At 48.5% G+C, this 15,324-nt stretch overlaps 1 protein-coding gene across 1 annotated transcript in view; it reads left to right on the top strand.

Annotated features, from left to right (window-relative positions):
• Positions 1–15,324, top strand: part of LOC311434675 (uncharacterized protein) — a gene marked incomplete at both ends in the record, with an annotated part of 49,630 nt that overhangs the window by 13,025 nt on the left and 21,281 nt on the right. Inside the window, 3 exons of the mRNA XM_084514996.1 lie at positions 4,954–5,126; positions 10,981–11,448; positions 13,559–13,665. Of these exons, the coding sequence (XP_084371122.1) occupies positions 4,954–5,126; positions 10,981–11,448; positions 13,559–13,665 (748 nt within the window). The remainder of the gene's footprint in view (positions 1–4,953; positions 5,127–10,980; positions 11,449–13,558; positions 13,666–15,324) is intronic.

Genomic DNA, 15,324 nt, shown 5'->3' with positions numbered 1-15,324 from the left:
GTTTTCGTTTGTGTCAGGGAAGCCGTTTAGAATAGGCAGTGATGTTGGAAATGGCCTTCTGGTGGTATATAAATTCCTGGCTAGTACAAAATTTAGGAGATGGCTCAATCCAGTGACACTTCCTTGATACAAACGGCTCTGGCAGGCACAAGCAGTAGAAAGCCAAAGCTAAGAAAGGTGCATTAATATTTTTGAGACACATGTCTGAGTCTTGCGGTGTGATAAAGCAGGCAGGCAGTGAATTGAAAGCATAGCCTAGTGTGCAGCGAGGTTTTGTTTCATTGTTCTGCCACTTTCTGCCTCTTGTCTGCTCCGTTGTATGTTGCACCTTACCCTGAAACTCAGATTGTAACTCCTTTTCAGGGCACATCTCATCATGCTTGTACCAGGCCTACCTCAACCTGGAGATACGCTTCAAACACCTGAAGACATTCTGGCTTTTTATCCCCACTGAAACCAATGAAAATTGGTTTCCATGTCTATGAAATTCACAGACACCATGTTGGGTGTCTGCCAATCTCCAGCACAATTTAAACTCCTGTGCTTAGAGGTATGCTACAAAGCCCAAAGGACTACAGTCTTCAGTGTCTCCCAAGTACAACGACAGTGTGATATGAGAAGTGAGAAAGCAGAAAATAAATAATGAATCCAACTACCAAGATCATTACCTGTCCACTGATGGATCCAAGGACTATCGAGAGACATCCTGAATTTTAATAGCATGTTAGATCACCCATCCCGAATTATAACAGCAGGCTGAGTTGCTCACAGCAAAGAGAGGGAAGAAAACATCGTGTGTGTAGATGGGGGAGAAACATCTCTGAGAGCAACAGGAATCTGCTCCAGCCCCCCAGGAGAGAGGCAGGTGGGAAGGGAAAGCGGGAGCTGCGTGTGATCAGCCTTTTGAAGACCATCTCCCACACCTCCCACCTTCCAGAGCCACGTGGGGCTGGAGAAGTGGAGGGTGGAGAGGAGAATTTACAGAACCACAAAATTGTAGGGATAGGAAGGGACCTCAAGAGATCATCGGGTCCAATCCCCCTGCCAAAGCAGGTTCCCTAGAGCAGGCTGCCCAGGTAGGCCTCCAGATGGGCCTTGAATATCTCCAGAGAAGGAGACTCCACAGCCTCCCTGGGCAATTTAGGTCTTCTTTCTCCCTTAGGTGCTCCAGTGGGGTGGGAGCCGCACATAGGGGCTGTCTGACAGCGGGAACCCCGAGGAAAGGGAAGGCACAGCTCTGCCAGCGACGTGCCTCCATGTCCCTGGGAGCAGCAGTGGGGGTGCCACACCGTGCTGCCATTGAGGCCTGGCTGTGCCTATGGTGGCTCGTGGCGAACCGGGAAGGGGCAGGAGCAACAAATCTGAGGAGAGGGATTTGTTTCTCCACCCTGAAGTAAGCTCGGAAAGTTGCATGAGGGCGATTTACATGCTTAAGCAGGGTTTAGGCATTTGTGCCCAGCCTTTGCGGTTCATTTCCTCATTCACTCAAACGTATAAAGAGTGAACAAATGTTTGGTAAACAGGAACCTAAGGTTTCAGCGATGAAAAGGCTTTACCCTCGCCCACAGAGCTGCTTGCAGTGTTGGCTTGGCGATGATTTCCAGAAGGCGATGACTTGCCTCCTGCCTGACACGGGGTGCTGCACGCCGTGCTCCAGCCCTTGCCCCCACAGCTTTGCCACTGTGTCCCCCTCCTGCAAAGCCCCTGGTGTTAGGCTTGTCAGGCAGAGCTCCTCACGCTGCCAAGGGATGGGGTGGGGGGGAAAGCTGACAGCGAGGTGGCCCCTTCGGGTCAGCCTCCGCGAGTACTGGCAAGGGCGAAGCTGGGAAAGTTGCACAGCTGCTGCCCGGGATTGGTCTGTGAATAACTGGAGAGCTTTCCACCAGCGGGACTGTCGGGCCAGGTATTTGCAAGCACTTTATTCGGTGGTTTCTTTTTAGTGTGGTTGCTGGATGGGGAGGACAGGATAAAGAGAGGAACCTTTCATGCCTCAGCATTCTGCAGCATCCGGCGTTTTCATGAAACCACAAAGGACCTTAAAGAAGAAAGAACAAGCGCTCTGTTTATAGGGATTTCAACGGCCAAAACAAAGAGGGGGCTGTGCTGTTCAGTGATCTCTCGGAGTCGAGGAGTCCAAAGGCACAGGTCCACAGGCTTTGAGGCCAGAGCCTACCCTGCCTGGGCTGCAGCCCGCTGGGAGGCTAGGGGTGATGGCAGCATGTGCTTCTTAATCTCTCTCACTCCTCTCCCCTCAGTGCCCAAGCTGACCAAAGTGCAAAATAAAAGCAACTGTGCAGCACAAACGCTGTGATGTCCTCTTTATGATTCAAACCCAGTGTCCCCGACCGCAGCTCCCAGGCTTGGGGCTGGAGGACAGCAGGGTGTCCTCCAGGAGGAAAAGGCTTGGCCACATGCACTGCTCTCCCTGTCCAACCTGAAGCATGTCCAAATCATCTCCCGTTAACCTGAAAGGAAAATCTGGGGCTAAGAATATTTTAGAAGCCTTTGGAAGGGTGAGGACCGAATCAAGTGCTAACGTTTTATTATCTAGCTTTCCTTAACAAGCTCCCCGTTCACTGAGCTCCAGTAAAATTTTGAAGTCATACTTTGGGTGTGGAAGAGACCTCATAAATTCGAGTACTTGTGGAATCTCTGAAAATTATTTTCTCCTTGGGTTTAAATAAAGGCATTCTCAGTGCAGAGCATTTGAAGATTTTCCAGGGCAAAGGTGTGGAGATGCAGTCTAAGTAGTCTCAGCAGTTTTCATCAGTTTAGTGGAGAAAGAGTTACACATTGCACAGGGATATTTGTTCCCAAAAAAAGGCTTGATTAAGAGTCTTGAAGCAGATAAAATATGTTTCTGCCATGACACCTTGCCAGGACAGAAACCCACAAACCATGCTGCAGGACCGGCAGAGCAGTGGCAGGGCAAAGCACAGCACTAGGACCAGGCTCGCAAGCCCTGTGTACAGTCGGGGATTCCCACTGAGTGATTTTAGCTGAATACATGTGAATTGTCCTCAGCACTGGCTTTGTGAAAAGTCTGAATTTGCTCCTAGTGGTTTCTGTTGCTTCTTGCAGACAGGCACGCTTGTCTGTGGCACTCCTGCAAAATTAATGGGGTGTGTGTGCAAGTGAGTTTTGGATGTGATGCTACACAATTACACTGCTCATGTGCATGACCTGGAAAGCACACACACACAAATTCAGACCCCTTACTTTAGGTTCCATTTTAGTTGAATTCCTGTAGCAAATGCCAGATGTTCCTTTATAGCAATGGCACGTAACAAATTATCAGTCAAAGGAATTCCTAAAAGGCTGTGGGATTGACGGGAGGTAACCAGAAGGTCAGTGCTGTCTCCCAGGTTAGTAGGGGAGGAATAACCGCAAGTTCAGCAGCATTATCCCAGACTTTGTGCTTTGTCTGGTGGGTCCTGTCAGCTACTTCTAGCTAATACTTCCCCCGTCCTGTCCAGCATCAGGTGGAGTTTGTGTGGGCTTTGGCACCAGCCATTTTAGAGCTCCTGCTCGTCTGAAAGCCCTGGTCAGAAAGGAGATGAATTTTCCAGCCTTCCCAGTTGATATTTTTGATAGCTAATTTTCTGTGGATCACATCTTTAGCGTTACCCTGAAATGTATCATGGTGTCTTGTAAGTGCGTTATCACTCCGAGACAACACAAAGTGCTTCAGACAGGCAGAGAGCCAAAAGCTGTCCTCGGATGAATATTTGCAGTTCCTCTTGACTCCCTGGTATCTGAAGGTCAGGTCTGACCCACAGTCTCCTACAAAGCCAAAGAGATAAGAGTGCCAAAGAAGTCTTAGGAGGACAAAGGTAGTTATCAGCAGTTTCCAGTTGCTTTGTTCTGGTGATGGGGAGGTAAAAATGTGTGTAAGAGGAGACAAAAGGAACACACTGAGCACATCTTGTAGGACTATATGATCCCTTGGTTTCTAGCTGCCTGAGTGTAAGGTATTTTATCTTACTTTATAAGTGGCTCTGAGCCCCCACGTAGCCCTTTTTGCTAGCGCCGGGCCCAATCATGTCCTTGACTGACTGTACTTTGTTTGCCTCTTCTTCTGACTTTGGCGTTTGGGTCCATCTTGCAAGCTGGCACTTTTGTGCAAGGCTAGAAGGACTTGCAAGAGGCACTGAGGTGGGTTCATCTGCTCTCCCCCAGGTTCAGGACGACCTCTCTGTATGCAGCCCTCGATGCAGACATCCGTGAGTCAGCACTACTAAACGCTCTCTGCTAATCGAGGGTGCTGGGCTTGGCCAGCACCTTATGAAATTCAGTCCTATGTGCAGGGGTCGCAAACTCTGGGCATGCTGCTCACAGGAGGCTTGAGTTTACCCAACCCTTCATGCAGGAGCTCACGTGAAACCTCTCACAAACTGGAAACGAACCCGGTATTTGCTCTCTGCTGCTGTGCCTTTGTAATCTCGAGCTCTCTGTCCTTGTTGCCAGGTGAGAACAGGGTGCGAGGTGGCAGAGGCACATGGCAAGCAGGCACAGGTATTGCACAACCCACCTCATGCTGCTGTGCCTGCTCCCCATCAGGTTCATGGCCTCTAACAGGAGGCAGTCACCCTTCCTTTCTAAAGAAAAAAAGAAAGCAAAGGATTCATTTTTATGCTTATCTCCAGATCCCAGTCTCCAAACGGTTGCTCTGCCCTGGCAGACAGCCCCTTCTGTGCCAGGCAGAGCTCTGAGCAGCCTGCTGCGTCGGGCTGGAAGGGAGCCTGCAGCAGCGAGCACCAGCCCTGCCCAGGAGCGGAGAGGGCCTGGGTTTAAACCGGGGTGTGGAGTGGTGTTGTGCTCTGGAAGGGGATAGATTTGCAGCCCCATCCTGAGGGAAGCCTCCCAGGAAGCTCAAAAGCACTCCAAAGCAATGTCTAGAAAGCCTACAGCCTTTAATAAAAATGAGTTGGTATTTTTTATTTTTTTTTGTAGGATTTTTGGGCTAGCAATAACTTCCTATAAAATTGGAGGGAGCAATGTAAAGACCCTGCAGGAGAGGATATCATTCTCTATTAAACTCCAGAAGGCTTCTCCAGGAGGGGCTGAAGCCATTGCAGGGACGTTTCCCCTTGGGACCACCGGCTTCCTCTGCACAGGACCCCCAGGTAGCCCCCAAATAGCGATGAGTGCTCACAAGTCTGTGTTAAATGGGTTTGCTCTTTGCAAGCAGCCCTTTCTCTCTGGGTGCCAGAACATTGCCTCACAGCTGCTAATAACCTGGGCCAGAACTGAGCTGGTGATTTATACGGGAAAGGCTTTGTGCCTGCTGCCTTAAGTGCCTGCCTTGCCGCTTTGCCTTTCTCCCCGACCTCTCCTCTTATCCCCTTGCCACTCACATTCTGGGTATTTCCAGCTACCTCTGAATGGAGCATTAATGTAGATAAATATTACTGCGAGGAAGTAATGGCCAAATACTCTCTGCATCATCTATATGCGTTGGTTGGGGAGTGATTTTTCATTTCATACACCATTTGCTATTTCAGCATGTGGCAATTCTGCAAAATGAGGAAGGAGAACCGGAGAGCCGAGAAGCCCACCCTTTGTTCCTGCTGTTCCCACACCCTGAGCACTGGCACACGGTGGCTGCTGGCCTCAGATGCATTCGGACGAGCTCACATGAATCTTGTGCTAACCCTGTGTTTGTCACCCTGTGCGTCTCCTTGCTTCCCATCAGACTGCTTCTCTCTTCTTTGCTCAGCTCGAGCACATCTGTGTAGGGTTAATCCACTTTCCCACCCACCCCTAATCTTCCTCCTCACTGTATTCCGTGTTTTTCAGTATAATTGGTCCCAGCATATCACACACAACCACCATCCCTCTCCCCTAACTCCAGTAAGAGCTCATACACCAGCAAAGTAATCTTTCCCACCTGGGCCACTCCCGTGGTTTCATATCACTTAATCCTCCCTCGTGAGCTGAGGAAGAGTTTAAGGTAACATCTGCTCAGCTTTATATTTGTTGTGTTCGTGCCGATGGTCCCTTGGTTCCCATTGCCAAGCAAGTAAGGGGAACGTCTCGGTGAGAGTCCCACATTTTCTGGGAGATAACAAATTCTGCCGGGTGAGCCCTGCTATTAGAGACCCCATTAAAATCAAGGACGTAGGTTCAGTAAATTTACTCTTCCAGCCTGCTGTGCTTATTCCGCTTGCCTATTTTCCCCTTGAGTTTCTTCCTGGATTAATTTCCTCCCTGCTCCCTCCCTGTCACTGACGGGCTGCGAGCAAGGAGCTGAGCCCCTTCCCCTCATCAAGCCGCAGGCTCGTGCCTTCCTGCAGCTGGCAGCGGCTGCCTGTCGGCCTCTCTGCTCAGCCTTGATGCAGGTCTTCTGCTGGAAGGAGCCACCTTGCTGCTTGGCAATCGCTGCTCCTCAAAATCAGGGAGCATCCTCACGTGGTGCCCCACCAACTCCTCCTGGGAAAGCCCTGGGAGCTACAAAGTGTTTGAGGGACCTGCTGATGCCAGGGACTTATCTGAAGGTCACCTCCTCTGTGATACTGCTGGTGTGGGGGGAGCTAAGGGATGCCTTTCTGAATAGCACTCCTCCGTGCTCTCCTCTGCCACGCAAAGCTCATTCACCTCTGCAGTATGCTGCTGCGCTCCTTGAAGTGAGCCATCATTTCATTTTCGGTGACTTCCTAATGTGTTTATTCCTTTCTTCCCAAGCAGCAGAGCAGGCATTGCTGCATTTGGCAGAGGAACAAAGCCTCATTGTTCAAAGCCTGCATGCTCCAGCATCAGCTGGGACAAACACGATCGCGCTCCTAGACCTCAGCTTCCAAAGCCAGCCGGACAAAGAGCAAAAAGGCTCAAAATCCCACGTTAGATAAAAAAAACAAACAAACAAACAAAAAAAACCAACTCACCTTTATCTCACCTCTAAAGGACTCTGTCAAGCCCAGCTTTTTATCTGTTCTTTCTTTTGTTAGTAACACCTCTTCAGAAGCCCAAATATAGCACCTCTTCTTCTAGCGAGGAAGAAGAGATGTCTACCTGGCCCTGGGTGCTGCGCTTGCTGCTACGTCCTGCTCAGGGACAGCCCCAGGGAGGGCTCAGGGTCAGGCAGCATTGGTTTTGGAGCAGTCACACAAAGCAAACCCAATAATTTTTATTATTATTATTTATTTTTTTTCCAGCAGCGTGGCGGAAAAAGCCTTCCCCCAGGCTGTCATCCATGAGGTTGCAAATGCTGAGGCAGGTGCTGGGGGTGATCCCTTGGCTCCTGTGCAGCTCCATCCCGGTGCCCACCCAGAGATGCACAAGCCCAGGAGGCTGTGGGGGGCTGCTCCTTGTCCTGCTGCCAGGATATTTTCCATGGTTTGTTTCTTCCCCTTCTCTCTGTGCCAGTTCTAGCTGCAAGGTGCCTGCTGACTTCTTGGGAAGCTGTCGGGTGACTTGCTATAAAAAGTGCTCAGGAATCCTGCCCTGAATTTTAGCTGCATTTTTACCTTTTTTTATTTTACATCCCTAGTTTTAATTATACATTTTCTCACACTAAAGAACATTCATTTATCTCAACATCTTTGGGATGATTTGGACTATAATATTTTCCCATTGTCTGTCGCTGCTACAGCTGATGGATAAACAGATATATTAGCCTGAAACTGGCTTTTAACCAACTGAAACAAGCAATGCTAATATAAAATACTTTACACCAATACACAGGCTGATTTTCCTGTCATAAATATGCCTGGAAAAAAGGGCACCTTTTCTAACATGCTTATCTACACTTCAGAAGCATGGACCTGGTGTTACCTTGTCACTGTTTACCTATATATTTTTTCCCTTTAAGCCAGTCTGCTCAGCCTCCCATTATTCTTGCTGGTTCCTCTGCTCCTCCTGGATCTGGTCTGCCAGTCACTCTGGCCAGGGGGTATCCAAAATGGAAGATTGCACAAGAGTGATGAGACAGTTTCTTATCTCTCTGCCCTAGGATATGTCATGCAGCCCAAAATTGCCCTGAGATTCTTGCTGTTGACGTGACAAATTGCAAACTCACGTCCAATTTCCTGCGTGCTAACCCTGCAAAGTCTTTCACTGCATTTGGGTCTCCTCCTCCCATAGGGTGTCTTAATTTTGGAATATTTCCTCCCTGGACATATTAGTCTGCGTGTCCTTCAATCTAGGGCATTTTCTCCCTATGTCCCACATCTTTCTTTCTTTCACTCCTTTTCTTTCTCTCTCTTTTTTTTTTTTTTTCTTTTATTTTCTTTTTTTTGCCCTTTTGTGTTATATTCCACTCCTTGCCTGTGATTGCATCCTCCCCAATGTAGTATCAATTGCAGTTTTAATAAACATGCTGTCTAATGCTTTTTCTAGATCATTAATGAAGATGGTAAATAAAACTTGAGCTAACACCAGTTTCTAGTAATAAACCCACTGGATGCCTCCCCGCAATGTGACAGTTTGTCGTTGATCACTATTCATCACTGAGCCTGAACGTCAGTGTCCCTGTGTGGGGTAATTTATATTCATTTAACATCATTCATCACAGAATCAGAGAAAAACACAGCTAGAAGGGACCCCAAGAGGTTGATTTCAGAAATATTCCTGACATTTCCAGCCTGCTCTTAAATACCAGCAAGGACAGAGGTCTCACGCCCTTCCTGGGCATTCAGTGCTCTTTAGTCTTCCCATCTTCCAAGTGTCTAACCTTAATCTCTCTTGCTGCACTTCAGGCCTATTGCTTCTTGCCTCCCTCACAACAGATATATTGGGAGAACAGCTTATTCCTTCCTTCTCTGGAGATATGTTTGAAAACGTGTGGAGATATACTTGAAAATTGTTGTGTCTCCCCTGGTCTCCTCACTGGAGTAAACAACCCCTGTACAGCAAAGCTTTCATCAGAAGTCCGTGTCTCCAGACCTCTGATCCTTCTTCCTTCCATATTCTCCTGGGGTGGATAAAGATTGCACAGTGATGGGTTAAGCAGGAGGATCAACCTTGTGCTTTACAGACACAGCTCTTCTTGGTATGCCCTGGTATGGTGCTGGCTTTGTGTGTGACAAAATGATCCTTTTTTTTGTTCATTTTGGGTTCCTGAGTTGCTGTGCTGCTCCACATCTGTCGGACAGGTTGTCTCTTGTTTTGTCCCTTTTGCTTTCCTCCTTATTGAATTACATCCTATTTTTCAGGCCTTTTATTTAGCATGTCAGGATGATTTCTAATTCTAATCCTGTTCTCTCACATCCTTGCAGCTCATCTCAGCTTGGTGTCATCTGCATAGCTAATAAGCCTGCTTGTTATTCCATCACCCAGTGGTTAATAAAAGCTGTGAATGAAACTGGAGCAGGCTGGACCCCTGTTGAACCCTACCCAACCCCTCCTTGTATTTTGACGATGCCACTAATTTCTGAGCATGGTTTTCCAACCAACTTTGCCCTCCTGCCCTCAGGTGCTCTCTTCTAGGTGATGTTTCCTTAGCTTGCTTCTGGTAACGTGAGGTGAGACGGTACCAAAGGCCTTACCAAAGCCAAGACGTAAGACCTCCTGCTTCGCCTCTATCCACCAGCCCTGCTGCAGGATGAAATTAGGTCAATTTGACATGATATGCTTCTGGCAAATCAGAGCTGGCTGTTCCTCTTCTCTTTGTTGTTTCCTAGGTGCTGATGATTAGTTTGTTTAATTATTTGTTCCAGTGCATTTCCAGGAACCGAAATCAAGCTGACTGGCCATAATAACTGCCTTGTTCCTCATTTCACCTTTCTGCAGCCAGGCAGGGAGCTGCTCTGCAAGGAGCCCTGTGCCCCTCGGGGGGTCCCCACCTGGGCAGCCCCTTCTCAGGGCTCCTTGGCAGTGGTGGCAGACCGATGCTTTCCTTAGCCCTCCTCTGACCAACACTTTAGAGCTGGAATGCTCTTCTGCTCACCTTTCTGTCCTGAGCTAGTTATGCCTCCTTCCTTTGTCTTTCTCAATTTTATCCCTGCTTGTATGCACTAAACTTTTGTGCCCACCCTTAGACATTTGTGCGTTTCTCTTTGTCCCGGGACTCATTTCCCTGCACTCTTGTACCAGTGTGCTGGGCTGTGTGTGAATATCTGTGGTGCTCAGCAAATCCTCTCAATGGGAAAGTGCAGAAAACAAGTCTGTCAATGAAATTGTGGGCTTCACCCACTTCCAATTGGACTTTCCCAACCTGCGTAGACTTCTTGTTTTCTCTTTGTCTCTTAGCAGAATTAAGCACCGCAAGCCAAATCCTGACCTCATTTACACCAGTAAAATCTGGGTCTGTTCCAGGAAACCACTGAAGTTGTTTTGCGCTTACAGTGATGAAAATGAGAGCGGAATTCGCCTCATTAATTCCCCCAATCCACAGAAAGTAAATGAATCCAAGAGGAAATAGCTCTGCAGAAGGGAGCCCTGGAAAGAATTAGAGACTGACTTAATGGGATTAAGGGAGAAAAACACTTTAACGAATTCAAATCAATCCTCTCCTCAAAACACTCAAAGTGCCAAAATAAATACAAACACTGTTTTGGGAAGGAAAAGGTTAAAAAGCTATGAAAACAACAGCTCTCGGCCTGTTCTGGTGCAGAATGAGCAGAACCAGAGAGGCTGAGTCAGCAGTGCCTTACCTGACACTCGGTGTTTGTCTGTGGGGCTCAGGGGATGGAAACTTGTGTTCCCCACTTTATCCATGGGGGTCCTTTTGCAATTTCAGGTTTGATAAAAGGCACACGGAAACTAGGAAGGAAAACAAGCAGGGAGGGGTGACCAGGTCTGGCAGACGGGAACCTCTCCCCAAGGTGCCTGGCCAGCCTGACATCCAGCCTCTAGAGTCATTCCTCCAGTCTGGGCTTTGGCTTTTTGTTCTCCTGTTAATTACCACCTTTGCGCTTTTCTTCATCCTCTCCATACCGTGTATGGCACTAGAGTTGGATGTGCCAAAAAATAAGAAATATGTGCAAAATACCCTGCTTTTTTTTTTTTTTTTTTTTTTTTTTTTTTTTTTTTTTTTTTCAGGATGCACCAGGGGCTGTGTGCACGTTGGCAGCCTGCCTTTGTGCACTCAAGTGGAAGGGGGAAATGTTTTGAGCAACCGGCAAGAGCCAGCACCTTCCAGCCCAGCAGGTATACCCGCGTGCTGGCAGCGAGCAGAGCAGGAGGGAGCACAAGGCCCACACCATGCCTGTAAGAAACTGCTGGAGGCAAGCAGAAGCTGTTACCCACACGTACCCGCTGCCTGCTTCCAGCTCCCACCAGCGAGTGGCTGTCCCCCTTCGTCCAGCCACCCTGACCGACCCGGCAGAAGAGCTGCAGCAAAGCAATTAGGGAACAGGCAGATTGTTGAGTGGCACGGACATCTCTCCTCTGGTTACACACCAGAGCACACCATTGCCACGGGCAGTCCAATACTAAGGGCACTGACTTGCTGCTCTGGTGACCTGAAGCCCTTTGAGGAGGATCTGGGCTTTATGCAAAGACCCCAAGGTAAGCTTGGCTGAATGAAAGCAGTCAGAGGGGAACTGCAAGAGTGTACGAGGCCCACAAAAAGCACTCCTCATGGTGAGAGAGCAGAGGGGACTGATCTAGAGGGTAGCTAACCAAAGAAATGACTTTCCAAGATCCTGGTAGACTCTCCAGACGTTGCAGCCTTGCAGCCAAGAAGAGGGAGGGGACTTCCTACCAGATGCGTGGCAGCTCACAGAGAAGTAATGGGCTGCTTCAGAAATGACTGGGGAAGGTTCCCTGTATCCCCTATGCAATGGGTTACACTTGGTGATCATAACGATCTCCTCTGACCTCAGACAACGAATTCCTGACATTCAGCTGTGCTCAAGTGTGGCATTTTATTGTCTAGTAGTTTTGGATCAAAAAATAGCTGTTATCAGTGAATTAAACAGAAAAATTAGCAATGCAGTTGCTCCAGCACCCCTTGTGCTCCTTAATTTGATATTCCTTTATGTTGTGTCCTTAATTTTTTAGTGTGTGGCAGAACTGTGTATTGGATATGCAGAGCCACATTATTGGGGTAATTAAGAGGCAGCTGGAGGGTTTTGGCAGCTGGGAAGGGGACAACAAGCACTCTAGGCTCTTTGGGAGGCAGTGCGGGCTTGTGACAGAGGTACACTGGCTGAATGCTAAGACTGTCAGCAGGGAGAGTCGAAGGGGTTGACAATCCCCTTTGCCTCATCCTGAAGTTAACCACTTCCAGAAGAGAAGAACCGAGAACAGCAAAATAGGAGCTATTGTTTGGCCTGCAGACTGGTAATCTCTCAAATCTTGCAGCAAAGGGTTTTTTTTTCAGTGCAGCTTGGCTGGTTTAAACCCGAAGTATAGCTCCTATTTGCACCGATGGTATTTACAGAGGCTTAAGGCCAAACGCCTGAGGAAAACCCTGCTGCTGCGAGGCATGGCTCGTGGTCTGTGTGTTATAGTGCTTCACACTGGTCTGGAACGAGGGACCACATCCTCAGTGATGCACAGCTGAGAGAGACAGACTTAGCTCTATGCTTTGCCACGAGTCTGTCTTGGGATTTTTGTTCCCCTGGGCAAACCTTAGACACTGCCGCTCTGCTCCTTTGATGCCTGTGAAAGATTAAGCCTAGCAGCCAGCCAGAGAAGGTAGGCAATGCAGGAACCTGGTTTTTAGGAGGGGCAGGAGTGACGCTGGGGCCAGGGAGGCAGGGCAGAGGTAGTTGTCAGCTGCTCTCAAGAGGATGGGGCCTGCACAGTTAAGTTGCCTCTCACTAGCATTCTCATTTGGGTGGAAGAAACAAATGTCCTGGCCATGCCATGTTGTGGCAGCTCGATGATTTATGCCGTGGAGGAGGGTGTGCAAGCTGGGCTCCCCTCAGGTGCTGCTGTGGTGGGAGGAGATGCAGGTGAGCATCTGAGGTGCTCCAGCCAGCAGTGAGTGCCCAGGCCGTGACGCCAAGCTGGAGCCAGCCACAAGTAAAAGCTCCTGAAAGCACACCGGTGCTACTCTTGTGCTGCTCTACTTGCTAACACAGACATAGCCTTTACCCCCTGTGACTGTGTCACAGTCAAAGCACTCTAATGTCACTTGTTTCCCAAGATCATAAGTGATTAAGTCAATTTATATTTCAGAAGGACCCATCAAAGGAGCTGTCTTGGTCATGATGTGATTATCAGGAAGGCCAAAGTCTTTACTCTCTGCCTTGTGACTCCTTGAGGATGTCAGGCTGCCTCTCTGCTGAGAACTAACTCATTCCTTTTCTCTCGAGTTTTTTTTATTTTATATCCCTGCTCTGAGCCCAGGATGTGCTAATTTGTCACTAATGGCCAAGGATTAATGTGGGGGAAATATAAAGCTGTGAGGTTACATGACAGTCCTGGGGTTGGTTGTCAGAAGCCACTGTAACCCTTCAGCCTCCTAAGTGAATATTGCCTTATCTGTGATCTCCAGGAGATCTGAAGGCTCAGTAATAATCATAAAGATCTGCAGTTCATATGTATTGCGCTACAGATCCTGTAATTACTTTATTTGGGAATATTTTGTTGCCTTGATTTTTGGTTGCTCCTTGTCAGCGTAGTTTTAATGCTCTCTTCCACCTTCCCTTGTCCCTTGCTTCTGGAGGCAACTTGGGGAGGAATTCCAGGCAGCAGGGCCGATGTCTCACTGGTGCTGCCCTGGCCTCCTCTACGGGCATGTTGCTGCTGGGAACCCTGCCGAAGTCACCCAAGGTGGGTACTGAAGCTCTTTTCCACCAGAGGTACCTTCTTTACAGGTACACTTGCAGTGATGCCCTAGTTACCCCGCATTATTTAAGATCCTATATCATTTTTCACACTGTTAGCACCGTTAGCTCCACTTATTCTAGCAAAATCCCCTTCAAGGCAACCATACATTTAATTCCCTAAACTTTACATATCCCTTTGATTTTTATGTGGATAAACTGTTGTTTGAGCTGCTGAATGTTATTAGAGGCTCACTCTCCCCGTCTGTGCCAATGATGGGCAAATTGAATCTTATTTTATGTGTAATTTCTCAATCAGAGAACAAAGTGCTTCAGCAATCTGGATCAAAGGCACTATGTAAAAGTCATTATTATTGTTGGAATAGTGAAATGAACTCCTAGAAAAATCCTGTTGACTTCTCCTTTGTAGGATGCCTGCACTGTGGAGTCTTTGATGTCTAATGGTCTGGCACTATAACTTGTGTAGGTATAGCCTGTAAACAGAAATTTGTGATGAATGAGTAGAATATTGTTTATTATTTTTAACACCTCAGAACACAACTCACGAATCCTGTGTGCATGACGCAATCTATATATGGGGCCAAATGATGTTAAAAAGAGAGTGATAGGTGCGGCCTTTCTTTTGATCCAGCAGGGCTGTTTTTTACCAACTAACTCCTGATCTTGCTTTTTGTGGGCATTCAGTCAGGAAGATGAGGCATTAGTTCTCACTCTACATCTTCAAAACTGGCGTTGGCACATCAGAGTAAGTGTTTCTCTGTGTTGTTTTCCTGAGCCTCCGTGCTCCCCAAACTCCTCTGGAAGCAATGAATGTATTCCCATGGCAACAGGATCACGGAGGCTCAGTAAGGATGTTCAGCAGGGTTCCTGCTCCGGTGATCCCCAGCCGGTGTCTGTTCAGTGTCTCGTGCTGGCTCAGGTAGTGGCTGGGGAAGGCATCATTTTGGGGTTGAGTTTCAGGAAGCAGGATGTGAAGTCCTAATGAGCCGTATCTTATCCTCTCTCTAATTTGTTGTGTTCTCTGTGCTGTAAAATAGATGGGAGGGGGTGGAGGAAGGCTTCTGCCCCTTCTCCAGCTACCTGCATGTGGGGAAAACCTGGGGCCAGAGTGGCATGGGTGCTGCCTGTGGGATGCAGAGCCTGCGGCCAGCCCCATGGTGCCAGCAGTGCCAGGGTGCTGGCAGAAAGCATTGTTTAAAGGAGGAAGCATTGCTTAAAGGAGGAAGTCAGCGCCAGTGTGGGGGGCCTGGGAGGAAGCCCCTGTTTGCGTGGTAGGGCCACTTAGCCCAGGGTGACAAAGCAAGTTGGATTTTGCTCTTTTCCCTTTGCTCACAGAGTGGAGGCTGTGAATGGGGAGTCCTTCAGCCAGCGCCTGTGCTGGGGGGGCTCACCTGCCACAGCCTTGCACCTTTCGAAAAGCACTGGCACCAAAATCCTACTATGTTACCTCTGTCGGTAACTTTGCTTCCCTAAACTCTTCTCTGTGACTGTTTAGTTCTGGTGGTGCCTCAAGCCCCTCCATCAGCAAGGTTTCGCAAGAAGTTGATGGCTTCCCGTGGGACTGAGGTCCTGGTTCAGGTTACAGCCAGAGCATCCCTAACCTGGCCCTGCCACCACTGCTCCTCTGTGGCAGCTCAGACAGGGT

This window comes from Aythya ferina (assembly GCF_964211825.1).
Source record: "Aythya ferina genome assembly, chromosome: 3".
NCBI classification, from domain to species: Eukaryota; Metazoa; Chordata; class Aves; order Anseriformes; family Anatidae; genus Aythya; species Aythya ferina.
Note: the sequence above shows the minus strand (reverse complement) of the source record. Positions and strands in the feature narration are given on the sequence as shown.